Source organism: Ornithodoros turicata, chromosome 2, assembly GCF_037126465.1.
Source record: "Ornithodoros turicata isolate Travis chromosome 2, ASM3712646v1, whole genome shotgun sequence".
Classification (NCBI taxonomy): Eukaryota; Metazoa; Arthropoda; class Arachnida; order Ixodida; family Argasidae; genus Ornithodoros; species Ornithodoros turicata.
Genome location: NC_088202.1, coordinates 148,579,907 through 148,607,888, shown reverse-complemented (window position 1 = coordinate 148,607,888; position 27,982 = coordinate 148,579,907). Strand labels below are relative to the sequence as shown.

The following is a 27,982-nucleotide window of genomic DNA, read 5'->3' as shown; positions in this document are numbered from 1 at the left end:
ATCATGTTCCGCGCAAAATTCTCTCCTGATCCTGTCTTGGATTGGATTGACATCGCCCTCCTTACCTCTGTGCCTTTGCCTTTCTCCGCATCGTGAAGATTTTTGAAACTTCTATGCAGAAATACAAATAATTCGGTTCCAATATATTATTTATTTCGCTTTCCTATAATTTATTCGCGTAAACTTTGTTAAACTCAAACTCCTTGTGCTTCTCTCGCGACTGCTCGCGGCACAACAACCAGCGTCAGCATTGCGTCATATCCGTATCACGGCGGCCTTTCCGCTTTGTGTAGGAACGAAGGCTCGTTGTACTGTGCATTTAGATTTTAGCCATTTTTTTTACACATCGTTACCATCTTCCATGCTGGCGTGCACCGTGTGATGAAAGCTTCATGAACGAGCGAGCAATTGTGCTTCGTTAAAATCTGCTGCTCTTGACTTGGACGTGCCAGACCTTCCGTGTGCCTGATATGGAAATCTGTAACTCAGCCGCCGAATCGTAGGAAATTGGAAGTCAGCAAATTTACTTTCAAGGTAAGCGTCACTTTCCCTCGGTCGGGACATTGTTGATTGATATTGGACATAGAACAGTTGGAACCTATTGAGCCTCGTTCCAATGCAGCGCCTGCTCTTCGAACAGGCGTATGACCTCATGCAGCGTAATAAAAACAAGCAGATGAACCTCCCCAGCGGTCTTTCAAATATTTCTGCCGACGAGTTGTAACGACGGTGCTACGTTACTTGGCTCTTTTGCTGCCTCGGAAAGCGTAATTCTCCCAGAAATCTACCGGTGGGGAAGGGAGGGTACGTATTGGGCTCTCAGAAATTTAATGGGGTGTAAGGAAGTCCCCGCTTTGATACACACTTCACTTTGATACACACTGCAAACGAGGTGGCAAAAAGTAACATTAGCAAATGCTAACCGAAAACATTTTTGGCGAGTAATGCCTGCTTTCGTCCTTAGCAACCATTACTCACGAAAAATGAATAATTATTTGCGATAATGGTCAATGATATTTACGATGGACCACTAATTATGAACTCACGGCTCTACAATGATAATAAATTATGCTACGTTTCCTAAAGTGATTAAAGCGTAAGCTTGTCAAGCTTAAAGCTTCGTTATTAAAATTATTAAAGCTAAAATTATGCTACATATTCTACGACACGGGCATGATCTTCTGTGGCCTGCACCGATCCGAGCCCGGGCCAGGATGATAAACATGTTTCCACGTGCCAGGTCACGCTGCTAATTCCATACCATGCAGCACTATTATTTCATACGTTCACGTGCTTGCGTCATTCCTGTGCATGTATTTGCAAAAACAAAGCATGCTGCACCATGCATCCGCTTTGCATCACTCATGATTCTTCACATCTTTCACAATCAGGTTTGCAAAGCTTGGTGACGGGTAGTGATCAGGGATCGGAACCGGTATTTTTTCGGTTCTGTTTAGATTCAGGCATATTGGTTTGGTTCGGGTTTAGCTGAACCGAAATTATCAGCTTAAAACCGGTTCAGGTATATCTGTTTGGCTCGGGGAGAACCCCCCCTGCACACACACACAGACACACAAAAAAAATCTGTCGGAGGTCGGGACATTTACAGGGATTGGAACCGTTACTTTTTTCTGTCCCGGTTTAACCGTTTCATGGCAGTAACATCTATTTCACCTCTGAACCGGTAACGGCATTATTTTTTAATTTTTTTTCGGTTCGGTTCAGGACGAGCAAAAAATTGTTCGGTTTGGGTTCGTCAGAAAATAATGTTTTTCGGTTCCGGTTCTAGTATGTCCGTAAGCTTGTATTCTCTTCTTATAAATTTACTTACAAATTTGTTTGATTAGCACCAGTAAGCCGTAAGTCTCAGCTGGAGATGCTAGACTGGGCCCTATGCGCCGAGTCACCAGGTCGGACAAAAATCTGCACGTGCAGAGCTCCGACTCTCCTCCTGCGTTAAAGTAGTCCTTATTATATGAGCACGATTCACACCGATGCATTTGAGTGCTTGTTACTTATTCCAGTGCTATTCAGGAAACATGCAGGATTTCCTGCATGTGTGTTTGCTTTTTGTTGTATCACCAATCCCCAGTGAAGTAACACGTACAGTAAACTTTTTTTTTTCATTATTTCGCTGCACGGTGAAGCAACATATCATGCAGGCACACAGAAATTATACTTGGGTATTAATTATTATGAAACTGTATCGTTACGGCAAAGAAAAGAAAGAAAGAAAGAAAGGCACAGGGACCCTTCTGAGTCTGTACAATATATCTTTTCGTAAGCTAACGCCAAAGCCACCAGGCAGTGAAATGTGAAAAGGCTAAGACTAGTGCAGGGCGCTAATGCCGAACTACTGCCTGTCGCACCATTGTGGTGCCTGCCCAGATGCAAAAGGGATTAGGCGAACCTGAACCTGAACCCGAACCTGAACCTTTTCTCACTCTGTGCAGTGTGTCATCGGCGAGGGTCACATCAGAAGCCGCCTCATGGGAGACATATGGGTGCAGTGTTTTGCCTGCTGCGTAACGGACCAACCTCCTCCCGTGAGTAGTTCTTTTAGTCACACGGTCAATAGTCAGCGTGGCGCTTTCTGATAGTCTAAGCGCTTGCGATACCAGTGGCACCAATGAAGATGCGCAATGAACAAAATAAAGAAGAAAAAAAAAGGTGTTCCTTCGCAAATTTTTTGAGGACGATCTACAGAACAGATTTTTGTTCTGAAAACGGCTACGATATCGGGTCACCGGAAGGAACGGATGTTCTCATTGGGACAACTTCGTAGCTTTTATAATTAAAAAATTAATTAACGATTTTTAAGTAATTAGTCATTTGACGATCGAGCAACGTACGGCCAAGAACACCCACCGGCTCGGAGATGATAGAAGTGAAAACTGCGTGCCTATAGCCCTTAATAGATTTTTTTTTAAATGAAAAATCTTAATGAAAAAAGACATCCCGTATGCATGCTTTCGTCACTAGAGCACTGCGTGCGTCACAATATACCAGCATGCTTACGAGCCGGAGTGAACAGAATTGTGTGGTCTGTCCAAGAGGTGCCCCATTATTAGGGCCTGACTTTTTAGGGTTAAACCCGTATCCGCCCGATATTTAACCCCCGAACGAAATCTGTAAAATTCGGGTTTAACCCGAATCTACCCGAAAACGTCCGGGTCGCGTGGCACACTCATAAGCGTCCATTAAAATAAAGTTTGATAACATTGCTAAACATTAGTTCCATGTTAAGACAAATTTTTATTAAACAAAAAAAATCACCCGAATTCCTGAGGACAGATTATGCCGTAACGGGATTTAACCCGAATACACCCGAATTTTCGAATGAAAAATATCACCCGATATTTACCCCCCGAATTTGGCCAAAAATGAAACCCGAAAAAGTCAGGCCCTACCCATTATGCGCAAGAGAGATTCTCAAACTTTACCTGAGCCGGATTTGAAGCAGCTGTGAGGCCCACGCGGTGCTCTAGATCTCGCCGCGGCAGTTGATGTTAATTATTTGTTATTAATAATACGAGTGACCAGAAGGTATAATTTCCGTTTCAGAAACGGCGTCGACGGCGGATAGATCGCACCATGATCGGCAACCCTACAAATTTCCAGCACACGGCCCACGTTGGGTCCGGTGACATGGGCGTTCACGTGAGTGCTATTTCACGTAACTTGCGTTTACAGATTTGTGAGGGAATCAAATGCGGATGGCTTAACCGACACGACCAGGATACAGAGAGCCCGCGCGCTCGTCGACGCGACGTAACAATTGAGAGTCGGCCAATCGGCATCGTGTCTTCAACGGCCGTAGCCAATCGCGAACGTGCTTTCAGCTGTCGTGGCCTCGGAGAAGGACCACTGTCGTCTGCTAGCTGCGATTGAACGTCCCCGCATACTAAACGGGAAAACTTTATTTTCTGGAAAGCGTCTCGCACTTTTTGGTCTAAATATTTAGCTCTGCAGGTTCCAGGTGAGCGGTAGTCAATAGCGAGTTCCTGAATTTTTGTGCGAGCGATTCAAAATTTCCGGAAATTTTGCATCTCTAGTTGCACCACACCTACAACAGTCAATTTAGTCCAGTAAACCAGTTAATCGGTAATTTACAATTAATTTGTCACTGGAGAAATGAAACACGGTACCTTCATTGCTCATGCAAGATTCTGATCCCTTGAAAGTAGGTAACTGTTATCGTGACTGGACATTTCCTTCTTGCAGCTGAATGCTCTACAGAACCAGATGGCATCTAAGGGAGGCTACGACTACGCCATCCCCGTAGACGTTGCCATCCAGGTTGTGGATGTACAAAACTGAATACGACGTGTAAGTAGTGCAAGATGGGCCAATTAATTACTTACTTATCTAATCAGTTCGCAATATAAAGAGCTGGTGCACATAACCCATCGGTGAACAGAGATTGACACGGGCCACTATTTTTCCGCACGGCCCGCACCTGAAACAGGAGGAGCTCTGCGAGGCAGAGGGAGCCTGCCCATTTACCCAGTTTGGAAACTTACAGCTAGAGCCTGAAGTTTTCGGGAAATATTTTTTTCTAAATTCGGGGAAGTAAAAAATCGGGTAAATAACTGTGTGCTCTAAATTTGTGCAAATTCGGGTGGAAAAAACTTCCAGTACGCTAAATTCGGGGAGAAATTGGGCTCAGTTACTCAAACGAACTGAACTAGTTTGGTACAGATGATGATGTGACTGTGCTTGCTGCCAAGCGAGTTAGTGTGCATTCCTACACGACGTCCTACAGACGTCCTACAGACGTCTCAGTGAGGGCTATTTGCCGGGTAAAAAAATCAGGTTGCACCCTAAAGAGGCAACCTTCAATTCGGGGTGCAAATTCGGAGAAGAATAGGGCTACACCCTAAAACTTCAGGCTCTACTTATAGCTTAAGCTGCAAATGGCAAAAAAAAGAGAGAAAACAACAAAAAAACGATATCGCAAACCTTCTGCACATACAGTGGCGGATCCAAGGGGGGGGCGGTTGGGCGATCGCCCCCCCCAAAACGTCAGTTTATACATTGGATTTCCCTCTCCCCCACCACGCGCTCCATCAAAGACACCGCCCCCGCCCCCCCCAAACCGAGGGTCTGGATCCGCCCTTGTGCACATATATATCTCTACTCACTGCACTCTTCAGTTTCTGCGATTTTTCTGAACGAAAAAGATGCTGTCAATGGGTGATGGTTCTTAGTAGTTGAAGTACATGACAGCTGTTTCTCCTCGTGGAGAGGCATTGGTAACGCACTAGCTTTACTCCACGTTGTGGAATATTATCAGAGTCAATTTATGAAGGCTCTGTTCCTCTAGACAAGGACAATTTTTAAATGTCGGGATGCACAGTCCGTCTCTCTCACTTGGATTCGGAACCAGCAGAGGAGACTTATCGTACGATGTTCTCTGTTTTCCTGAAGGTAACAGAAGCAGCCCGAATAAAGACCTGTCAAGTAGGACCCATGTCAATCTCTAGTTTGGAACATCTCCCAGTACGATGACACGAAATGGTGTTACTTTAAGTGGAGATGTACCAAGCGGAAGTACCGTAATTTCACGCGTATTAGCTGCGGCTTATCCAGCGGTGCGACTTATCTGATTACTATTTTTTTCCTGGTATTTTCCCCGTACGCCATTTTTAACGAAAGGGCCAACAGTGTCTCTTCGAGTAGATTGATCTTCCTGGTGCGTTCCCCCAAGCAGCTCGGTGACAGTGATTCACGTCTTCTGGAAGACCACTGACTCATCAATCCATGGAAAACGCCCACCAAGGGCACAATCCAATCTTGGCAGAACTCTAGAGCTGACCTCCTTTGTTGTACACTATGGACCACAGGGTTTATGGCATTCTCTATGGTCTCCTTTGTCACACAAGTCAGTCGTCCCGTATTGCCCGCGGCTTATATCTGCCAGAAAATTTTCAAAACATTCCTAGAAACACGTCCAGCCGCTTATCTGCGGTGCGGCTTATACGCGCGAAATTACGGTACCAAGATTTGTAGAGGCAGATACTATAAAACTAGCCTGTAACTAACTTCAACAAGTCTTCTGTAGCACTGTGTATAAGCAGACCCTGATGTTTCAGGGTTAAACCCGATTTTTTCCCGAAATTGCACCCCGAATTGAGGTTCACCTATCTAGGGTTAAACCCGATTTCTACCTGCAAAACTGCACCTAGGCCAGGCACCTCAAGGCATCGACATACTAGTTTCTCACAAAATATGCGACTGCCCCTTACTTCTGGCACTCTGGATAAACGGTACAGTGAACGTTTATTCCACAATAATGCCCGATTTTTCCCCGAACTCAGTCTGATGGTAATTTTTCTGCCCGGATTTGCATGAACTTTCGACATCAATTTAATTACCCGATTTCTACCCTCCGAATTTGGAAAAATATAAAACCCGAAAACTTCAGGGTCTATGTATAAGCGAGAGCTGCTGTTAATTTTTTCCCTCTGTTTCTCTTTTCAGCGTACTTCACGTCACTGTAAGAAAGTGTGCGTCAGTGCACGCAAGTGGCCAGCGTGCGCGTGATGGTTGGTGGACCCTTGAGTGATAGTGGACCCTGTCTCCTCCCCCCCCAGTGTTCTTAATCTCATTTTCTTACGCTCCTCGATGTCACCCCCCCCTTCGAAAAATGTGCACGTCTCTATATTTATACATCTAGGTTATAATTGCGAAGCAGGCGGCAGAACACGAGCAGAAACACGGCTTATCTTTACGCAAAATATTCGGGGAAGACGTAGCCTCCTTTTTTTATATCGGCCTATTTTAAAGTGCAAGCGGGGCAGTTGATTCTGCTTGTAAAGCTTGAGCAATTTTAAGCTAGAGCATTGTGAGATGTTTTGTGTGTGTGTAGAATGTTTTGCATGCTTGTAAATATTTTGCATTTGACCGGAGGGGACCTGCAGCGAAATGTTGTTGCGCAAAGTTCAGGATGATGCCGGCACCATTTCTGGCGGGAAGAAGAAAATGTGATACAACTGTTATTGGAACTTGCTCGATTCTGAAGCTTTTTTTTTTTTTCTTTTTCTCACTGCGGATTCCTTGGCACTGTGTTTATGGTGATGCATGCTAACGTGTGGGAAGCGGTGAATATAGCTTGCGCGGAAAGATTTTTTTTTTCAAAGCTGACTTGAACGAAGGTACCTCGAATAAAAAAAAAAAGGTTTCCTAGAGACAGTGAGTGCTTCTTATTTCTTCTTATTATATATTTTCAGTGTATATTATGTATTGCATAGTCAAGGGCGGATAGACACACTCTGTTTGGGGGGCGTTTTTTGGGGGCGATCTCCCCCAGATTCGCCGCTGATAATAGTAACCTTCGGCACATGAAAAGGGATCAAGTAGTGAGACTTTGCCCTTTGTAAAGGTGGACTTCCATATCGACTTAGTATGGGTTACATTCGGTATTGGAGAGTACATACTAGGTGGAGCTGACTGTAATGTGGCAACCCAGGTTTTTCGTAGCCTTAACATACCTTCCCTTTTTTACTGTAGTCAAAGACAAAAGCACATCACTCCTTTCAAATGGTCACTAGATGTTTTCCCGAAATTGGGGGCAATAAATTGGGGGTATTGTCCCAATTGGGGTATTGTTTCCCTCAGACTCCTGCACACGTCACGCGATGCAGCGAGATATGTCGTAGCGGGGCAATATTTGGGACAATACCCGTAGAAGGGAGCATTTAGCCGTGGTAACTCAAGTCAAAGGAATACGAAAAAAATATATAAAATTTTTTCAACACAAATCTTTTGCAAATTAGGCCTAGAGCATACATTTAACACTACTTTAACGTGAGCTTTAACACTACTTTTCTAAATGAGAGGTGGAATTTTATGCAACCATCAATCACCACTGATCGACGCTCTATGGGCATGGTAAGGAAAGAAAGCAGTTGCAAAGCTGCACTAAAGGAAGTGCAATCATGCCAGCAACTATGACGGGTGTAATTTCTGAGCAGTAGTTATTTCTAGGGGGGAAATGTTTGAAAGCCGTTGGCCACTCCAGATGATTTCAAATTGGCATGCCCATCGAATAGGAACAGTTGAAAAGTCTTAAAGGGAGACTTTGGAAGGATTCGACAAAAATTAGGTGAGCATCACGCCGAACACAGACCGCTCCCACAAGATACAACATTCGCATTCATTTCGTGCGAGTAATTAATTCGTAAATGATGAGAACACCAAACCGAAACCAACAAGCAAGGCGCAAGGCGGTTTGCCCGGAGCAATATACTATGACGTCTGCAGTGTTGCTTTCAGCACCCTCTTGCCTCACAGACGTGAAGCGCTCACTTCGTAATAATTCGTTCAAATAAAATGTGCACACTTTGGGAACGCGATATTTCGTACGTATGTTCCTGATACCACAAGAGTTACTGCAATGTCACAATCGTTGCGGTGATTTTGTTGCGGAGTCCCACTTTAAGGGTCGATCACACGATGCAACTTCAGTTGCGCGCAACCAGGTTAGTTGCCTGGTTGCGCCACCAACCGTGCCTGGTTTGCACGGTGTGAATGGTGAGGTTCTGGTTGCGCAACCCGAGTTGCACAGCCGATCACTCCACGAGCGATTTCTCCTGCAACTTTAGCTGCAACCTGTCGACCACACAGCTCCGGCTTGCAAGCGCGACCAATCAGGAAGACGTCGACGTGTCAGTTATAGCAGCGGCGGTACGCGAGACGATACAATTATCACTGACCAGCAGACGTCGGCGAAACTCACTCATGAGCACGCTCACTCGTGCTCACTCACGTTCAATTCGGCTAATGAACTGAGCGTGAGTGAGCGATCCTAGAGCTGAGTACGCGGTGAGCGAGCCGAGAGCTGAGCGGACCATGAGTGAACCCGAGTGAGCGAGCCGAGAGCTGAGCGGACCATGAGTGAACCCGAGTGAGCGAGCCGTCAATTGAACGGGCGGTGAGTGAGCATGAATGAGCGGACCGAGAAGTGAATGGGTAGTGACTGAGCATGAGTGAGCGAGCCAAGAGCTGAGCGGGCAGTGAGTGAGTGCGCACTGAGTGAACGTGAGCGCGCGATTCGAGAGTTGAGCGGCCAGTGGGGCTATGAACTGAGTAGTGAGCGGCCTAGTTGCACACGCTCACTAATTAAATAAACATCCTAACTTTTAAATTTTACTTCGCACGCTTACGGAACCTGTTTTACGCATCGGGCCCTTCAGCGAAACATAGTGCAAGAAAAAAAACGTGTCGACACTTAGTGATTTTTCCGAGTAAATAATTGGTTTCGGTTTACATTTTTCTTGCGCGGAGCAGTGCACCAATGCGCTCTTTGGATCAGCTATCCGGCTGTCAATTTCGTGTTCATCCGCTCGGTTGACACACGGGGTTGATGGAAGATAAGGAACAGCCGTAAGACCGCAAGACGCTTAGCGGGTGGCGAGTGAGCCTGAATGAGCTAGCAGAGAGCTGAGCGGACGGTCAGTGAGCGAGCTGAGAACTAGGCGGGCGGTGAGTGAGTGTGAATGAGCGAGCCAAGAGTTGAGCAGACGGTGAGTGAGTGTGAATGAGCGAGCAGAGAGTTGAGCAGACGGTGAGTGAGCGAGCTGAGAACAGGGCGGGCGGTGAGTGAACTTGAGTGAGCGAGCCGAGAGCTGAGCGGACGGTGAATGAGCGAACAGAGAGCCGAGCAGACGGTGAGTGAGCGAGCCGAGAACTGAGTGGGTGGTGACTGAACTTGAGTGAGCGAAAGTCAAAACTGCCGAGGTCTGCTGACCAATGGAAATTATGCAAAATTTCAAACTTGCAAGAGACTGAAGTCGTAACGAGCGGAAGTCGCGGTGCGATTGGACGAAAATGATGCCAATTACGTTTTTTCGCGCCATCTGGCGAGCTCGGTGACCACTACGGCATTCCTAGTTGCTCGCCGTATGAAGGCGACCTATTTGGTGCAACTTCGGTTGCAGAAAAAATTTGCGTCGTGCGAATCGACCCTAAGACACGATTGCACTAACCCATTAATAACCTGAAATGTGTGTTATTTACAAAACTTTTGCGAAATGTACATCAATCCTCCTCCTCGTCACTCTCTTCAATCGCCTTGCGGTTCTTCTTGCTCTCCGCTTTCTTATCAAAGTAATCCTGAAACCGGAGAAGTCATCAGCATCGGGTCACAGTGGTCACACTACCGTCTGCTTACCAAGTCACTGTCGTCATCGTCGATAGTCTTTGCCCTCTCCAGGCGCTTGGCCCTCTGGTCCTCGATGTCAGAACCATCTTCATCGGAGGAATAGATACTGGGACGCTCTGCAACGAAAAGGGTTGATTCGAGCCATGACTGACGTAACGTTATAATCCCTGTCAAACGGGGGGCACTAATACCTATGTCGGACGGGCACTTATATGGCCTCTAAGGTTACGGCATTAAGAAATGGCCGTAAGTTAGGTACGGCCTTAAGCTCTGGGAAGCTGCCAGACGGTATCCGTCGAGGCATTTTGTCGATGATGTCCACATCGATAAACACATCCGCGAAAGTTGAACGTAATGTAGTGAAGTCACGCTTTTTCCTGCTGAGAGTACACGAAAACAACGCTTTCGCTGGTATTTTGAAAATACAACAGCAAACTACATTTGCTTTGAAGTGCTTTGAATAGGCGTCCGATTTTTTGGATGCAGACTACATGGTAGGATACTGCATGCAGTGGTTGCACAGAGTAATATCACTCTCCAGTAGGGGATTAGAGCGTAACCCCGCCCCCCATGGGAGTGAGGAGACTCCCTTTTTAGAGTAATTGTACTCTCCAAAAGGGAGTTATATATGTGGCGAGAAAACGGGAGTTAAAGTACACCGTTTTTTTTAAGAGTGTAGGGTTTCCATGGTTGTGGCTGAAACCCCCAGTGGATCATGTTATCATACCTCGCAGAGCAGAGCCTCCCTTGCGGTACTTGTTCTTGATGGCTGCCAGCGAAATGGCTGTGTCGTCCTCGTCCTCTCGATCGGGTTCCAGGTACGAAGCGTTAAGTCCCCGGGAGTGGGACTTTTCCCGCATCCTGCGCTGCTTGTTCTCGCGCCGTATGGACGCTCGCAGTCTGTCTTCCTCTCTCTGCAATGGACACACGTTGGTCAATCGTTTTTTAACCAATCGGAGGGCAGATCGACGTGGGTCTGGATGGTGGTTGGCTATGCAGTGAAGTTCTGCACTATTACTGCTAACTTCTGAAGGAGGGCCCATGTTGACGATGTGCCAATGGCCGTTGCCTTCAACGACACTTCTGACCAGCGGCTCCACAGAAATGCCTCACTGTACACACGCTGATCTCACAACATTCACTTTTAGAGCCCGAATTTTTCCGGAAATATTTTTTTTCTAAATTCGGGGGGGGGGGGGGGGGGGGGGTAAAAATCGGGTGCGCTAGATTCATGCGAATTCGGGTGAAAAAATTGCCGGTATTCGGGGAGAAATCAGGCTCATTTGCTCAAACTAACTGTAGTGGTTTGGCACAAACGGTGATGTGACTGCATTTGCTGCCAAATAAGTAAGTTAATGCATTCCTACAGACATCCCAGTGAGGGGATTTTTGCCGGGTAAAAATCGGGGTTTCTCTCTAAAGGGTGAACCTTCAATTCGGGGTGCAAATTCGGGGAAGAAATCGGGTAAAACCCTAAAACTTGAGGCTCTATTCACTTTCCATCCGCAAATCATGATAGTCCCCTTTAAAACCGTACCCAGCCACCCCAAAAGCTCTCACCTTGATCATCTCACTACGATGGGCTTCAGGGTCCTTGCCCACTTGAGGAAGGACACGGATCTTCTGCGTCTTCTGGCTTCGTCCTGCCAGGGACAACGTCATCTTGCGATGCGTAAAACTGTCTGTCGAATGAGGCCTGAAAATGGCATTTTTTCTTTTTGAGGCAACTTCCAAGGAAGAGAAAAAACACGGTGACACGTCAATCTACAGTCAGCGTCACTATACGTGGTGTCGAGCCTGCAGTGCTTTACCAGGCCCAGCCCGCAGGCCCAGCTGATACTTTCGGGTAGGCCCCCTCTAGATGGGGCTCTCTTCTTTCCAACAAAAGCACCTTTTAAGTACCACCCTTTAACTATCCTCATAATACAACACAGCGCAACCCCGCTGATGGGCTTTTTTTCGCAACTGCTAACGCACATGCGCTGTTGCACCGGAGAAGGTTATCTCTGTGTTCAACAGATGGTCCCACTCCAAAACCGGTCTTGGCCTTTATGCTACCCACGTGGGTTTGTTTTGGCGTGTGCCAAGGGTGATTCGCTGGAGAGTCACTAGGAAGCGACACGAATGTGAAAAACGTCCATAGAAACTCGAAAGGGACCGAAGATTCGTTGTCATAAAGCGGAGAGGGGAGGGAGATACAAGGGAGAGAGAATCGCAGTGTTAGATTACGAAAAGATTGCCGCGAATATCTCGGAATAAGACGGGATTTAAGCGTTAAACCTCGAACGTAGGGTTTCAATTTTTCCTCGGTGTATCGAGCGCACCCCCTCAATGACGCGACGTTTTTGGGGTAAAAAAATAAAATAAAACAGACCTGAAACTAAGCTTTGTACGGAAGACAGCCTGTCCTTGCAGACCCGTTCCCTGCCTGATGAACAGGTGGTTGTGGTCACCCTGCATCAGCGACTGCTTGTGGACGTCAAATATTTCGGAGCCCAAGTGGAGAGACATGCTGTTGACAGAAAAAGAGACAACATTCCTGCAGGTTCTACCATGAGATTAGCAAAACGTGTCAAGAGAACACTTTTCCCTGGTTCAGTGCTAGAAAACTGCACGATTCAAGCACTTGTTGTTGGAAGACATTCAAGAAAGCGCCGTATCTGCATGATTCTAATGCGCAACTTTTTCTCAAAACTACCCCTGCTAGAATCTGGGCCCCCAAGATGGAAATTCAAAGAAAAAGGCTCGGTGTAAAGTGGGCGTTGTCATGGACACAGTGCACTCGCGATGATCACGTGATCGCGGGACTTTTATTGATGCGTTTATGAGATCCGGACACGTCTTTAGGACTGTTTCGACATTACCCCCACAGTCGCTGTGCAAATGCAGCAGCAAAAACGGTTTTATTGTGAAGCTTGCTTCGAGCGAAAGGTGACTGCGATTGGGTGTCCCGGAGAGACTGGAGAAAACAAAGGGACAGAAGTTTCGCACGCAAAGCTTCGAAGAAGAGCTTTAAGGGGGAATCAACTTCTTAAGAAATCTGCGCGTGATTTTCGTTCGCACAAGACACGTGAATGCTCTAAACTATCATCATAAAATCGGTACTGATGTGTTCTCTTAGCTTTCCTCTAGTCAGTGACGTATTCCTTAGGGGACGCGGTTGAGCCGTTGATTTTTGAATAAATTAAAAGTTTGGTGCGTCTCGAACGTGTGCTGCCGTCTCGATAAGAGTGTCGCGCGCCAAAATATTTGCGAATTCGGTCTCGGTACAAATCGGCGGATAGTCCTGGAATTCTACAAGATGCGTCGCTGACGAGGGCAAAGCAAGGAGAACACGCCCGGTACTCCTGTTTTGACGACATTTTACGCAGTTTCTGAGCTCTGCGCGAACAAAGGTTCTTTACTGTCTTGCGCAGAAGTGACGCCGCCTTAACGGCCCCAAGCGTGGACATCCTCCAGAGCTAGGGTTGCCACCTTTCGGAGTGAAAAATACCGTCTGAGGGAGAGGAGGAAAGGCTCGTGGGAAAGGGAAAGTGGGTGAGGAACGTTTTAGCCGGCTCGACACAACCACCAACAGCTTCGCACAACCACTGTTCTTGTACCCTCCGAACACGAGACGTAATGAACAACAATGATAATAATAATAACAATGAATAATAATACTAATAATGAATAACTAAGAAAACGACTGGTGACTGCGGAGTTTGGTCCGAGCTCCAGATTTATTCAAGCTGTAGTGGAATGTTGAAGGAAAAAACCCCGTAAAAGCCCTCATGAAAGGTCTTGAGCCACAAATGGCCACCGGCAGAGGAAGCAAATGACCGGCCGTGCCGGTATAATACCGGCCTGGTAGCAACCCTATCCAGAGCTACAAGATTCGCTTGTAGAGTAGATCAAAGGAGGTAAACTTGAAGGCTCCTCGGGTGGTGCACATTCCACAAACTGCATTTTATGAGGTACGCGCTGTTCAGCCATGGTATAGATTGCACGATACCATTGATGCCACGATTTTCTAGAGTTCAATGTACCAGCATGTTACAATCGAGGGGGGCAAATCACGCAAAAGTGGACACTTGGACAGTACCTCCCGTCCGACCACTTGATGATGCGGGCATTGCTCTGCCTGGTCTGGTTTCCCATCTTGTCGTAGTCGTAACGCCACCGTACCGTATTTTCAACCTGCACCAGCAACAACCGGTTAAAGTAACTCGTTTTATTGGTAACCCTGATTCATCAGAAACGTAACCTTTCCCACAGAAGCGAGTCCATTAATCCCAACTGTACAGCCGCAGGAATTATGACAAGCAGACATTGGCCATCGAGAGTCACAGAAAATTTCTCAAACTTTACATGTGCTGGTAGGAAAGAAGCATCCAGCAATCCTGCTTTTGTGTAAGAGAGAGTTTCAGACAAATATTGTGCCTTCAATAGGTGTGTTCAACCAAATGACAAATTCACGCGGTTATTTCCCCGACAGTTGCTTTTAGCGAGTTTTAGTAAGTAGGAAGGCGTTGACGATAACAGTTCCGAAAACATGACGAGCCAATCACCCTGTTTCTTTCAAGCGGGTGACATCACATTGCTTGAATCTGTTAACTTCCTTTGTTGTATTGCTTTTGTAGAGTTCTTCTGCCATACTAAAACTAGAGAAAAAAAAGCCCGGAAATTTTGGGGAAAATACCTTTCTTTTTTCGTTTTTTTTTTCCCCATCTCCTGAAAAATTGCCCAAAACTTCCAGGAGCAGAAATTCAAAAATAGAAAGTCTTGTGCCTTTGATGCGTTGCAACCTGCCAACAGTGCCTTAGATGCCTCTAGTCCGCCAATAACCACCAACTTAGAGCTCCGTCTGGCTGCTCCAAGAGGTCGCCATTGCGTTCGCATAATGTTGGAGTTCTGGTCGGAGTGGACGGGTTGTTCTAATTACCTATCGCTGAGTACAGACAGCACTCTCATGAGATGCTCTGCTCTGCATTTACGCCTAGGGCATAAACACTACTAAAGCTTCTAGCTCATTGTATGCTGTTGTTTGGTGGGAAATGCTACGACTCCACTTTAAATGAAAAAGAGACGCTGTAACCACGCTTGTTTCCAGTTTTTCCAATTTTTCGAAAAAAAAAAAAAACTGAAGAAACTGTGTTTTTTTTTCGAGCGATTCAAAATTTCCACAAATTTTGCATCTCTAACTAAAACTTGTTTTTGCCAGATTCTGAGCAACTGCATTCTCTTGGTCAAAGCGTGCCAATCGCGTGTGTTCTTTTTTTTGCCAGCCTCGATACAGCTGGGCAGCGGGTTGCCCAACTATACCTGATGCCATCCACATCACGTCGCATCACGTCACATCCATGTCGCGAGGGCCCACACGGACGTGTGGGCCCTCGCGACGTTAATCAGTTCACATGAGTTTACAGATGACGAAACCAGAATACGAGCAACCACGACACCCCTCGCTTGATCTGTGCCACTAAAACCGCTAGCTTGCTGTCACCTGTGTTTGGGTGCCAGGCTAGCAATTTCCAAGCGCTAGGCAGTGTTGCCACGTTTTGACCAAGCATACTTAAAGGTGCTGTCCGGTAAAAAAAACGACGTGGTTCCGACATCGCTGTAGTCAGTTATGAGGGCAGGCTGTCCGTCACAAAGTGCTGTTATTATTATTATTTATTGATCCATCAACAACACTGAAAAAAAAAACACCGAAAAAACTGAAAACTGAACACTGAAAAAAAAAAACAAGCAAAAAAAATTATAACAAGATGAAAAGCAAAGAATATATCTAGATTAGAGAGCAATGATGTGCGTGTACATGGAGCGACAATGATCAAGTAAACTCGGCGATTAATGCATTGCTAAATTGGATGTGATCCGTGAGTTCTGCAATATGCCGTGGGAGTTTATTCCAATCTGATGATGTTCGTTGAAAGAAGGATGCCTCGAATGATGTTGTACGTGACTGTGTTAGTATAGTACCTTATGCTGATGGTCAACGCGGCAGGAAAGATAAGAAGGGGAGCAGATGTAACTACTGTGGAGCGCGGGAGAGTGATAGAACTTGTGGAATAATGACAGCCGTTGAATCATGTGACGTGTTTTAAAGGAACTATGAAACGATTTTTTTCTTCGTTTCGTTCCAAAGAAGACATTTTTCTGAGTCTAGAACCGAAATTTTAATTTCGTCGCGCGAGCGGATTTCTCGCGAGCGAATTTAAACGGAGCGGCGAAGGGAGGACAGCTGGCGCCGCGCCGTGACGAGCTGCCGAGCGGAGACACAACGGGTAACTTGACGCGACCACGGCCGGCTCAGCAACACGTCATCGTGACGTGTTGCCGAGCCGAGGAATCCCGCCAGGAGCATGCGCCGTAGGATCCCGCGTATGCGTTCATCGGGAATGGAAATCTCCGTGACAGCAGCTTTCGCGCGATCGGCAGATTTCGGCAGTGGCGGCAGCCACAGCGCGAGCTCGCGGCATTACTTGCCATTGTGCAACACCGGTGACGTAACGGGGAACCGAAGAGCGGTCCGTACAGTTACACCATCGGCAGGGAAATATGCGCGGGAGAGGAGGAACGCGGAAGAGACATTTCCAGCGCGCGCTCCTCGCAGAGTGGAGCGACTTCGTCCGGAAAAATTTGTGGCATATTAGTTTCTCTGCGGGAAGAACAGTTTCCATCGAAAAAAAGTATGGGGGTTCGGGAAATTTCATAGTCCCTTTAAGGTCGGTGAGCTCAGCTCGGACCTTGAGTGAGGTTACGCTTGTGTAAGGTGAATATTGTTTGAAAAAGAACCGGGCAGCCCGATTCTGCAACGCTTCGATATTATTCGAAAGATAAGTTTGGTGGGGATCCCATATGGCACTGGCATATTCGATCCGGGATATATTGGCATATACGCTGTCTTCCGACTCACAATCAGCTGCCGAACAGTCGCCAGAAACATCTGCTTTCATGCGTTCTGTAGTATCTGATTTCAATTACACTGGTGGTGGAAACTACTTCGTTATAAAAACAGATTCCCCATAGAAATAAAGCGCGGCCGACCAAATCCGATAAAAAATTCGCAATAACCGATAGTTCGTACCAAAAGTGTTCGCCGTAACGAAGTTTGACTGTACGTCACCAGAAGGGCTGTTTCAACCGGAAACTGGCAGCTGGTTTCGAATTTGACATTTCAGATGTCATAAAACACGAACGACTTTTGCGAAACTTTTTTGGTGTGTTCTTCAGGGAAGTATCTCCGAGTGGATTAATTTCATAATTCCAGATTCCTCACTGACAGCACCTTTAAGGGATACTTAAATCTCGTTACGCCAGTCTCACTTTTACTAGCTGCTTTCTACGCCGTCTTACGCTTGTCTCTATTGGGTTCACTGGCTAACGCTGCGACAAGTAGTGCAGTAACGCCGCACCTACAGGAGCCCTATGGGCAGCTCGTGGTTGCGATGCAGTATAATTTCCCATAGTACGTTAGGGAGAGTCCTCTTAGGGTTGGCACAGACATAGAAAAGTCACTCTGCAAGTGTGGAACGCGAGTCTCACCTTAAGCTTGAGCCTAGCTCGTCCTTCCTCATCCAGTACTTCGTCTTCGTCAACTTCATCCTCGTACCACTGCGGGTCGTACGGCCTGTTCAAACAAGTTGTACACTTTATCTGCTCAGCCATATTGTTTTATTTATAACAATAACTTTGTCTGCAGTGCTATACTTAGGGAATGACTTTTTCGGGTTAAATGCCTCTCTCAGATTCGGGGGTAAAAATCGGGCACTATTTTTAAACCTATAATTCGGTGAGAAGTCAGGCGATAATTGTGCCTTCAGGTGTTATCGGGGCGTTTTTATTCCCCATCTTGTCTATTCAGTCCTTTCCTAATGTTTTTTCTTTTTTTTGGGGGGGGGGGGGGTAGGGGGGGGGTAGGGACCTGCCAGCGCTAATCCCCGAAGGCATAGACAGCGTTTTGGTCCATTATTGGCCCAATGTTGGGCCGACATTGCCAATATTGGGCCAAGATGTTGTGCTGCTTGGGAGTGCTGACACACAGGGGTGTATTGCTGGGAACGTAAGTGACCCATTCTTGCATGTGTTACATGTGGTGAACTTTGTTCGTCTTCAGTGGAAGCATCACTTGAGGATTTCATAGTGACTGGAAATCGGGGAGATATCGGGTTTAACCCGAATTGGTCGGAGGTCAGTTTGGGTGGGGTGGGGTGGGGGAAATATCCGGGCAGAATTGGGTTTAACCCCAAAAAATCACTCTCTAACTATACTGTAGGACTATATTAATCTGTATTGTCCAGGTCGTGACGGTGTTACCAGCGTTCTCAACTCCGGACACCACGAAGATAATATAATTGGTGTGTAAAGAGGAATACCAGCCGCACATCCCCACATGAAGAACGTGCCACACAAACTGATAAAAAACCCAAATGCTAGGAAGGCACAGTAGCGCAAACCTTGATCCTACCTTGTATCTACACTAAGGAAATTGGGAAGCTTCACAAAGTGCACTTCGTTCCCCAAGTTGGTCACAATTCTGGGAATCTCCACGTCGATCCTCGTCTCCGGAACCGGTTCTGCCGCCTCTTCTTCGTCGTCCTGTGGGTTGATTTTGAACGTTAATTAAACCCTTTAAACATCAACAGAAAAGAAGACCTTTCCCACATCTGGTCGTCATTCGTGGTGGCGCAAAAATTATTGACCGCCCACAGACAACGCTTTCAGCCTCTGGTAGACGCAACATTTTGAAATGGAAATTTACGTTTTGTTACCCGCGAGTCATGCAGGTAAGCAGTAAAAATTTGCAATCCTTCTTTCTGGATATTTTGTCACATTTTCTTTCACGTTATACATAGGGCCCGACTTTTTCGGGTTTTATTTTTGGCCAAATTCGGGGGGTAAATATCGGGTGATATTTTTCAGTTGAAAATTCGGGTGTATTCGGGTTAAATCCCGTTAAGGCATATTCTGTCGTCAGGAATTCGGGTGTATTCGGGTGATCTTTTTTTTGTTTAATAAGAATTTGTCTTAACATGGAACTAATGTTTAGCAATGTTATGTATCAAACTTTATTTTAATGCACGCATATGAGTGTGCGACGCGACCCGGATGTTTTGGGTAGATTCGGGTTAAACCCAAATTTTACAGATTTCGTTCGGGGGGGGGGGGGGGGGGGTAAATATCGGGCGGATACGGGTTTAACCCTAAAAAGTCAGGCCCTAGTTATACAACGCACTGGAACGGCTGTAGAGAAATACAGAGCAACAGTCGATATCCATCCTCACCGCAATCACCGCCGTCTGCTCCTTTCCGTCCTCGTCGTCTCCCATCCTCCGCACATCCTCATCCTCGTCGCCCATACGGGAGATGTCCTCATCGCTGCCCTTCTTCTTCTTCTTTGCCGGGGCATCTTCATCGGAGCTGATGTCGCCCAGGTCCTCGCCGAAGAGATCCTCAACCTTGGCATCCCCCTTCTCCGCCTCGTCTTCGCTGTCTTCTGCGCCCGAGCGCAATCCGCGATTTGTGGAAGACGGCCCGTTCTCGTCGTCCGAACCTGGACGCGAGAAATGCCGCAAAGAAAGGAGGAGGTCACGCTTCTCCGGGTCTCAACTAACCCGAGAGTCCGAATTGTAACCTCTGCTGCTACATTTATTTCTCGTTTTTTTTCTCTCTCGACCACTTCCAGCAAACATCCATCCGTGATATTTTGCAAGCATCGATTTTCAGGAAAACGACCCACAATAAAAACCTGCACACAGGCGTCTGCCTATCAGGAAATCCTTTAGACCTTAGACTCGGTGGGGTTCGCGCAAGAGTCCGAATAATCGAGCAGTCCGAAAAAACGAATTTCGCTTCAAAATAAACTTTACGAAGCTTGATAACATCAGCTTCTATTTCCCGAAGCGACATTTCGTAACTGTACACTGTCAGGGGCACCGCCGTCATCAAGTCCGCAAGTCGGCTTCACCTAACACACGCGCGCTTTAGGTGAAGCTCGCTTTACGGCGCTGTCGCGCGACTCGCGGGCGGAAACGCCAAAATTGAAGACGCAAAAGTGTTACGACAGACCTCTTCTACTCAGAAGAGCGGAAAATGAACAATCACTACTGCCTATTTTAGTTGGTTGATTTATTTTGATACGAATTTCGGATGATACCAATATTTTCCAACAGAGTCCGAAATTTTGGACGTTCTTAACATTCCCGTACATAAACTCTATGGCATGTTCAAAAAATCGAGGTCCGAAAAATCGGTGGGCAACTGGACATCTGGCCCGCTGTGACAACAAATCTCCATCCGCCAATTGCAAGACCGTTAGTTACGAACGAATAGGTCCTTATCCAACGGTCGATTATCGAATATGCGGGAACTATTCCGCGGTAACAACAACACTGCCAGTCTTCGTCGGGTAGCGTCTCTGAAACCGTCCGTCAAAAATCCGTCTCAGAAACCCTGACCCAAGCACTGGGATTTGGAATTGGACTTGAAAAGAACATTGAAGTAACACAAAGACGTCTAGAATTCTAACTGGCGGCAAGAAAGTGGCCAGGGCAACTTTTCAAAGGATAGGAACTCGGACCTTTGAGGATTTTAAGGCTAGGACGTGCAGCTTATGGTGTGCTGTCCACCCGCTACAAAAAGGGGCAGCCGCCGCCATCATCATCATCATCATCATCATCATAGGACATGAAAGCACTGCACAAACCTAGCACGGCTGATCCAGCGTCACTACTGTCGGACTTGCGGCGTTTCCGCACACTGTGGCCGGAAGCGTTGGAGCCAGAATCTAAAAAAAAAAAAACGAAAGTGACGAATCGTTACATCCCGAGGGCTCTGTTCGGACTACGTTTCGAAGCAGTTTTTACTAACGTCGCAGACACATGGCTATAGGCCGTAGGTTTCCGCGAATCCGGAAAATTGGCCATGTCTCGCAGAAACCTACTGTTTCCCTTAGAATTGTGTGCTTTCATTTGGAAAAATATTCAATATAGATAATGCAGATTTCTAGACATCGCCCGCAAGCAACGAAACTGCAGAGAATTGATCGGTTGGCAACAACAGCAACATCAAAACGTTGGGCAAGCTTACCCGAACCCGCTCTAGCGCGACGTTTCCTCGCTGGTGAACCTGCTTCGCTCCCTAGAAAAAAAATGTAACCTTAGGTGATCTCGGAACTCTGTTGTTTTTTTTCTCCCGTCGGACATACCGGAGCCACGATCGGAGTCTCTGTCGGATGCCTCGTCACTCTTGACCTCGGACTCCCTTTTCGGACTCTTTTCTGAATGAGCCTCACTTTGAGCGTCTGACCTGAAGGAATTATGAAAAAGCCTGTTGCTGAGAGACGTCTGAACACTACTTATTGCATCTGAATGGCTAAGTCCCGGTTTCACCAACGCTGGTTAACTTTGAACCAAAATCAAGCGTTGCTAAAACTTGCAGTTAACGCTCAGTTCTTTTTTGCAGACACTAGTTAGTGACGTGATGAATGTTTCAGTAATAATAACTGCCCTTTGTGAAGCACAGTTAAGCGTTAAATTCAAGTTAAGGGACCGTTGATCTCGGTTCAAGTGTTAATCGGCGTTGGTGAAACCGGGCCTAAGTAGTGCAAGGAGGACTATACAGGGTGGACTATACAGGGTGGCAGCCTTTAAAGGAGCCCGGAAAGCCATCCAAAAGATTTTCCGCTTCTGGCGAATTACGAAAGGACGTAACTCGACGTGACAACAAACACAAAAAAATTCTCTGTACGCAGTATTATTCTCGGAACAAAACGCCCCCGAACATCGACGCGTGCTTTCCCGCTCGACTCGCTCTGCATGCCGAAACGAGGAGGAGGAGGACGGTGATGTCATCACGGTTACGAGAGAGACCGTGCTCCAATCAGGGTCGGCGCTTTTCACACTTTTCTTTTTCGTTTCTACTCCAAGTTTGCTCTCTGTGTAGCAGACGACGCTTGTAGACGATGTAAAAGACGACTTGCAGACGACGCAAACAGGCAAACCAGTTAGCAGGTTGCACTGCGATGACGTCAACGTGACTCTGGCAGCTAGTTGCTGGCGTTGCCACCGTTGCGCGCGGTGGCGATTTTAAAATCGAATTTCGCGATACGTATATGCATCTGTCGAGTGAATCACTTCGCATGGTGCGATTTAGCAGTCAAATTAACGCTCTCCGTCACCGTCACAAACACGGTCGGCCCGTGCGACGTACTTTAAGTTCGATTTCCCGAGATCAACTGCCCACCCGTGCTCGGAAACTACACAACGTAGCCGGAACGCGGTGTCGTCTCTATATCGGAGGTCAGAAGGAGATCCGAGTTTGGTGTAGCCCAAAGTGATTGAGTACTACAATGAAAATGGCTCAGTTGCGAATCATCGTTAAGCATTCTGGGTGACCAGTGACTCGACACTGCCGGTACGTTTTTAATTCGGAATTACGTTTCAATCTGACTGAATTTTCTCCGGAGCTTCGTATGGATACAACACAAAGATTCACCTGCATTGAGTATAACTGTTGTGCATGGTATGCAGGCAGGCAGTGGCACCCAGTATATACTTACATTAAGGCCCCCGTGAAAGAACCTTACCTGTCCTCATCTGACCTATGCACCTCGCTCCCAGATCCTTCATTGTCTGAGGCTTCACTCCCCCTGGGTGATCCCCTGTCACTTCGAACGCTCGGACTGCCGCTGTGTTGCGACTCGTTGTCGGAGGCGTCTTGAGCTTCGTCTCCGGATCCCCGAGCGTCCTCCTCGTTTCCAGACTCCGCTCCAGATCCACTTCTCGCAGGGGATCTGCTCCGGTAACTGGCCTCCGACCTGTTCCCATCGTCTTCGGAGTGTTCGGACCGGCCTGGGGTTGCAGAACGTACGCTGGACGCCGGGGAAGCGCTCCGACTCCGTGAACCTGGACCAGGTTTCATTATTGTCAAATGCCGACACTCTTAACGTGTATTCACGCGTTTTCACTCGCGTGTGCTGGCAATCACGTGGTTGAAGCCTTCCGTATGAAGAAGACAAGGATCACGCGGTAGCAGACGATGCCGTTTCCACGATTTAGGAGTAAGTGAGAGTTAACAAAAATGTCAAACTGGGAAACATAAAGTGTAACAAGGGACATGTTGAGTTGTGATTGGACACTATACGTAAAAACTCCACTAACCTATACTGGATGCGTCGCGGGAAGCATCGCTCGCAGACATTTCGACGTCCATGTTTTTGCGAGGGGCTTGTTGTTGAAAAAAAAAAAAAAAAAGATAATATCATCGAAACATTCTATGTTATAGATAGTTTGTAAATATCTATTGTCCAACTATCGAGTGAACTGGAATTTCGATAGTATCGTGATCGTGTTTTGTTTTTGGACTATTCATAGATTCATAGCATTCATAGTATCCAGAACGCTTCACGTCGCTTGAGAGCCAAGCCAATCCAGCACAATCCACCCATTTATTTGTTTACACAACGTTGGTTTACAGATCATCCGATCATCATTAGTAGAGTAGTAGGGCACAAAACCGACAAAACTACCGTTGCTACCGTGAACACGATATGGCTGATCCAGCTGATCACGACAGTGGAAAGAAGGACAGTAGAGCACAAGTACCTCGTCGTTGCACGGCCATAGGATGTAGAAATATCTCACGTGGAAGTAGGCATTCCTTCTTCCGATTTCCCGTCGATGAACGGTGAGACAAATTTGGTAACCTTGCATTGAAGGATACAATGCCTTTCGGATGCCGCTAATCAGATAGTCAGGCATTGTGTGCTAGTTTACGTCGCCTGTTATTCATTTGCTCTGTGTTCTCTGTTGTGTTCACGTAGAAAATCAGCATGGATTGAGTATGCGCAACGCCCTGAGCTGAATGACTTGACAGACACTGCACTCACTAGTAGGCTGTTGTGCGGCGAGCACTTCGCGCAGGACTGCTTCGTCTCTCGTGCCAGAGTTCGGCTGAAGAGAAACGCTTGCCCGACAGTTCCACTACCAGGTGAGTTAGTTTTCCAGCCTCACGTGTCCATGTACGATCTAAGCTGTACGCTAGTTAGAAGCAATCCGGGGTAGTTGGTATGTCCTGTCCCCTTCTACCCTGTCCTTGCCTTCTTGCTGCTCTTCGTCATCGTGTAGAAATTAGGGAAATGGACGAGCTAGATGCACGTCGATTCAGCTCATTTTGGAGATTTTTCGAGGTTGCACGTGGGCAGGCTTGAAATTGCTGGTGTCTGATGCTGAGGGGTTTCGGTGATTAAATTCTTTTAACGCTGAGCTTCTTTTAAAAAAACACACATTGGTACGTGATAATTTTGATTAAAAGATTCATTTTCTGCCTTTCAGAACAAGCCAGCGCTCCACCGCAAGCTCGACTGCCTGGACTACTCGCGCTTGATTATGGTATTTTTAATTATTGTGTGCATTACTCTTTACGCTTAAGTTCTCGTAATGATATTAATGTGCCTGACGCTGTATTTGTTGTACTGTCCCACTGGCTAACACCGGAGTACTCCCACCACAGCTCTCCATAGACCCCATGGTATAGAATAATTCGCGCAACATTGGGCACGTGACCAATCAGAATCCAGCGACTGCTTCCTCAATTCTTCAGTGGGCAGCTTTGCTGTCGGGCTCGCCGCTTGGCAGGTCCCGGCTAGCGCTGACTTCTACATTCTTAATTTTTTTACACCCTTTAGAGTGTATTAAGGGTGTAATCCAAAAGTGTGATAACTCATTCCCGAAGTGTGTAATATGACACCCTTTTCCACAGGCTACACGCTCCAAAAAAGGGTGTAATTTGCTACTTCAAAAACACCCTTTAGGGTGTAATCCAAAGGTGCTATAACTCGCTCCCTTTGGGATGTAATATAACACCCCTGGTAATATTACACCCTTTCAAAGAGGTGTTTCTCATCTGTCAGGTAACGCCCCAGCTCAATGGATGTTGTAAATAAGGTGTCAAGTTATTATTACACCCATTTAATGCCCCTCTGGTGTAATTTGGGAGTACAAATTGGTTTACACCCCGATTACACCCTGAAGGGTGTTTTAAATTGAAGAGTGTAGGTGTACTGTCTGTCATCCATGCTGTACAGTTATGCCGTTAATTCTAAAAAAGTTAAGTTAAGTTAATTCTAAAAAAAAACCTCTAGAAAGTGTTGTAATGTGCAAAAATTTGATTCACGACACTGACACAGTAGAGAGTCCATGCGTAGCGCTTGCTGGCACACTCTAACCAAGTTCAAACTTGCAGAGCCGGCAAACCGACGCAGCTAATTCTCAACGATGAACAACTGTCTCATACTTGTGCACAATCTCTTGATTGTGTCCTCTCCTTGCCTGCTACGCACAAAAAGATAAGACGATGCTGGGTTCTGCTTCATAAATCCTATTTTCTTGTCACCGCTCGAATGTGTTCCCAGACCCAGAACTCACGTATTTTTGAAATCTGTGTGACTGTTTGTAGGCTGAATGCCCGTGTTGAGACACAGCACAACACGATCGTCAACGACACCATAATCACGAGGGTAAGACCGCGAACGCACTTGCTTCCCCACGAAAGACGTCGACGTTCAACCGTTAAAATTTCAAACGAAACAGCTTGGAGGGTACGCAGGAACCAGGCGAGGAGGCCGACAGCCAATCAGAACACCCCCTGGGGTGTCTGACCAATGGAAAGGCGAGGATGGCTCCGTAACACAGTGATGGAGGTTTTGTGAGAGCTGTGGGGGGACTGGCGCTCTCTTCATGTACACTTGCATGCTCTAGCTCATTTATATTTAGGGAGTGACTTTTTCGGGTTAAATGCCTTTCTCGGATTCCGGGGGGTAAAAATCGGGGCCCTATACTTAAACCTGTGATTCGGGGAGAAATCTGGCGATAATTGTGTTATCGGGTGTTTTTCTTTCTCATCTTGTCTATTAAGTTCTTTCCTAATCTTTCTTCCTTCTTCTTTCTTTTTTTTTTTTTTTGTGTGTGTGTGTGTGGTGGTGGGGGGGGGGGGGGTAACCTACCAGCACTGATCCCCGAAGGCATGGACAGCGTTTTTACCCAATATTGGAGCAATATTGGGCCGACATTGCCAATATTGGGCCAAGATGTTGTGCTGCTTGGGAGTGCTGACACACATGGGTGGGAACGCAAGTGACCCATTCTTACACGTGGCGACCTTTGTTCGTCTCCGGTGGAAACGTCACTCGAGGGTTTCGTAGTGACTGGAATTCGGGGAGAAATCGGGTTTAACCCGAATTGGTCGGAGGTCAGTTCGGGGGGGAGGGGGGGAATAAACGGACGGAATCTGGTCTAACCTGAAAAAGTGAGACATATGGGGCCGTATTCCCGTAAAAAATAATCATCCTCGATTACGAATGAAGGGGTAGTAAAAAAAAAAAGTTATTAAAATTGGAAGAGGGAAGGCATGATCTCAGCGGAAGCCAGATGCGATAAGCTATGCCTGTACTTGCTCTTACTACTGTCCTGAGGTGGACTGGGTAGGACTGTTACACAAAGTAACAGAGGTCGATTACTTTGACGAAAATAGGGCCCGTGGTCTCAGCTATGCCTCCGGTAATTCTCCTTCTTTAGATAAGTCCCATCAGTCACAAAAACAAGTACAGGGATCTCCTGGCATATCAGAGGTACCTGTGGTACATGGGGAACCTGTTCTGGGATCATCTGATGTCGCTGACACACAGTCCAAGGCACCCGTGCTGGATCCCGACTCAGTGGGTTCGTCTGGTATGTAGTCACTCATCAGTATGCGAACGGTAGAAATGATTTGTGAAGTGACCACTCTTGTAACGCAGTGAACAAGAGCCACGTCATCATGGACAGAGCGTCGGAGAATTCCTCGCCGGGTGAACAGAAAGACTCCAGGAACCCGCCATCCTCGAGGGCAGCAAGTACCGTGCCTCGGATCGACCTCACACAGCTCGAAGATGTTTCGAAGGACGTCGTAATCCCCAACATCTTGGCATCTCTTCCGCCCGCCCTGGCGTCCATGGTCGCAAATTCGGCCTGCAAGATCCAAGCCTTCAGAGCGCCGCAGTCAACTGTTCAGCTCGTCATCCCCAAATCATCCTCGGTGTTCACGACGGCAGCCACAACGTCACACCCTCAGGACTCTACTCTACTGCCGGGCTGCAAAGGAACCCACCTGTTCCGACTGATTTGTTCCAACCCCACCGTACCCCCAGTCGACAAAGTATCGCAGCAGACGTTGTTCCAGCTGCCGGTCGAAGCAGCGCAGGAGCACAAGAGTCCCCTTCCTAGAACCGAGCACGCCTACGTGACCAAGGTGGACGTGAAAACCGTGCTGGAAAAGATAGATAAAGCGGTGGAGAGCGTCAACAAGAAAAATCGGAAGGTCCAGGCATCGAGGCATTGTGTCAGAAAAGAGTACCTGAAAATGAAGAACTACTTGAAACACTTGAACGAACTGCGTAAGGCAAAAGGGATGCCGATCATTATGCTCCAGGAGGATTTGAAAGACGCCAAAATAGTGAGGGCCGACGACGCCATTGGAGATAACGGGAGAGAAGTGGCGGATAACGACGTCGGTGCGAGCTTGGACGTGACAGAAAGTGCTGGCGTTGCTAAAACTGCCGGGATTACCGAAGGCGTTAAAGATAACGGGAGGGAAGTGACTGATAATGACGTTAATGCGAGCTTGGACGTGACAGAAAGTGTTGACGTGAACGAAAGTGTAATTGAAGACTTTGCAGTTTATGACGACAGTGTCATGGAAATGGACTACCAGGTGGTTCTGTAGCCTTTAAAAAACACTATTTTGTGACACGAACGCTCTATCTATTTTTTGGCTGCAATACATACTTTGCACATT

At 46.9% G+C, this 27,982-nt stretch overlaps 3 protein-coding genes across 3 annotated transcripts; 2 read left to right on the top strand and 1 right to left on the bottom strand.

Moving 5' to 3' along the window:
• The first annotated feature begins 249 nt into the window (after window positions 1-249).
• On the top strand, window positions 250-7,190 carry LOC135386358 (CDC42 small effector protein 2-like). Its single transcript, XM_064616221.1, has 5 exons — window positions 250-534; window positions 2,454-2,546; window positions 3,565-3,660; window positions 4,225-4,329; window positions 6,484-7,190. The coding sequence occupies exons 2-4, from the start codon at window positions 2,490-2,492 to the stop codon at window positions 4,318-4,320; spliced, it is 249 nt and encodes an 82-aa protein (XP_064472291.1). The 5' UTR covers window positions 250-534; window positions 2,454-2,489; the 3' UTR covers window positions 4,321-4,329; window positions 6,484-7,190.
• Window positions 7,191-9,996: 2,806 nt separating this feature from the next.
• Window positions 9,997-23,413, bottom strand: LOC135386356 (RNA polymerase-associated protein LEO1-like). Its single transcript, XM_064616219.1, has 14 exons — window positions 23,311-23,413; window positions 22,737-23,055; window positions 21,357-21,457; window positions 21,239-21,289; window positions 20,856-20,936; window positions 19,435-19,703; window positions 18,618-18,748; window positions 17,696-17,780; window positions 14,250-14,344; window positions 12,540-12,677; window positions 11,726-11,861; window positions 10,893-11,079; window positions 10,175-10,281; window positions 9,997-10,116 (listed from the first exon to the last, which is right to left on the bottom strand). The coding sequence occupies exons 1-14, from the start codon at window positions 23,360-23,362 to the stop codon at window positions 10,042-10,044; spliced, it is 1,827 nt and encodes a 608-aa protein (XP_064472289.1). The 5' UTR covers window positions 23,363-23,413; the 3' UTR covers window positions 9,997-10,041.
• On the top strand, window positions 23,021-27,982 carry LOC135386357 (uncharacterized). Its single transcript, XM_064616220.1, has 6 exons — window positions 23,021-23,210; window positions 23,627-23,836; window positions 23,973-24,139; window positions 24,484-24,540; window positions 26,725-26,877; window positions 26,946-27,982. The coding sequence occupies exons 2-6, from the start codon at window positions 23,700-23,702 to the stop codon at window positions 27,908-27,910; spliced, it is 1,479 nt and encodes a 492-aa protein (XP_064472290.1). The 5' UTR covers window positions 23,021-23,210; window positions 23,627-23,699; the 3' UTR covers window positions 27,911-27,982.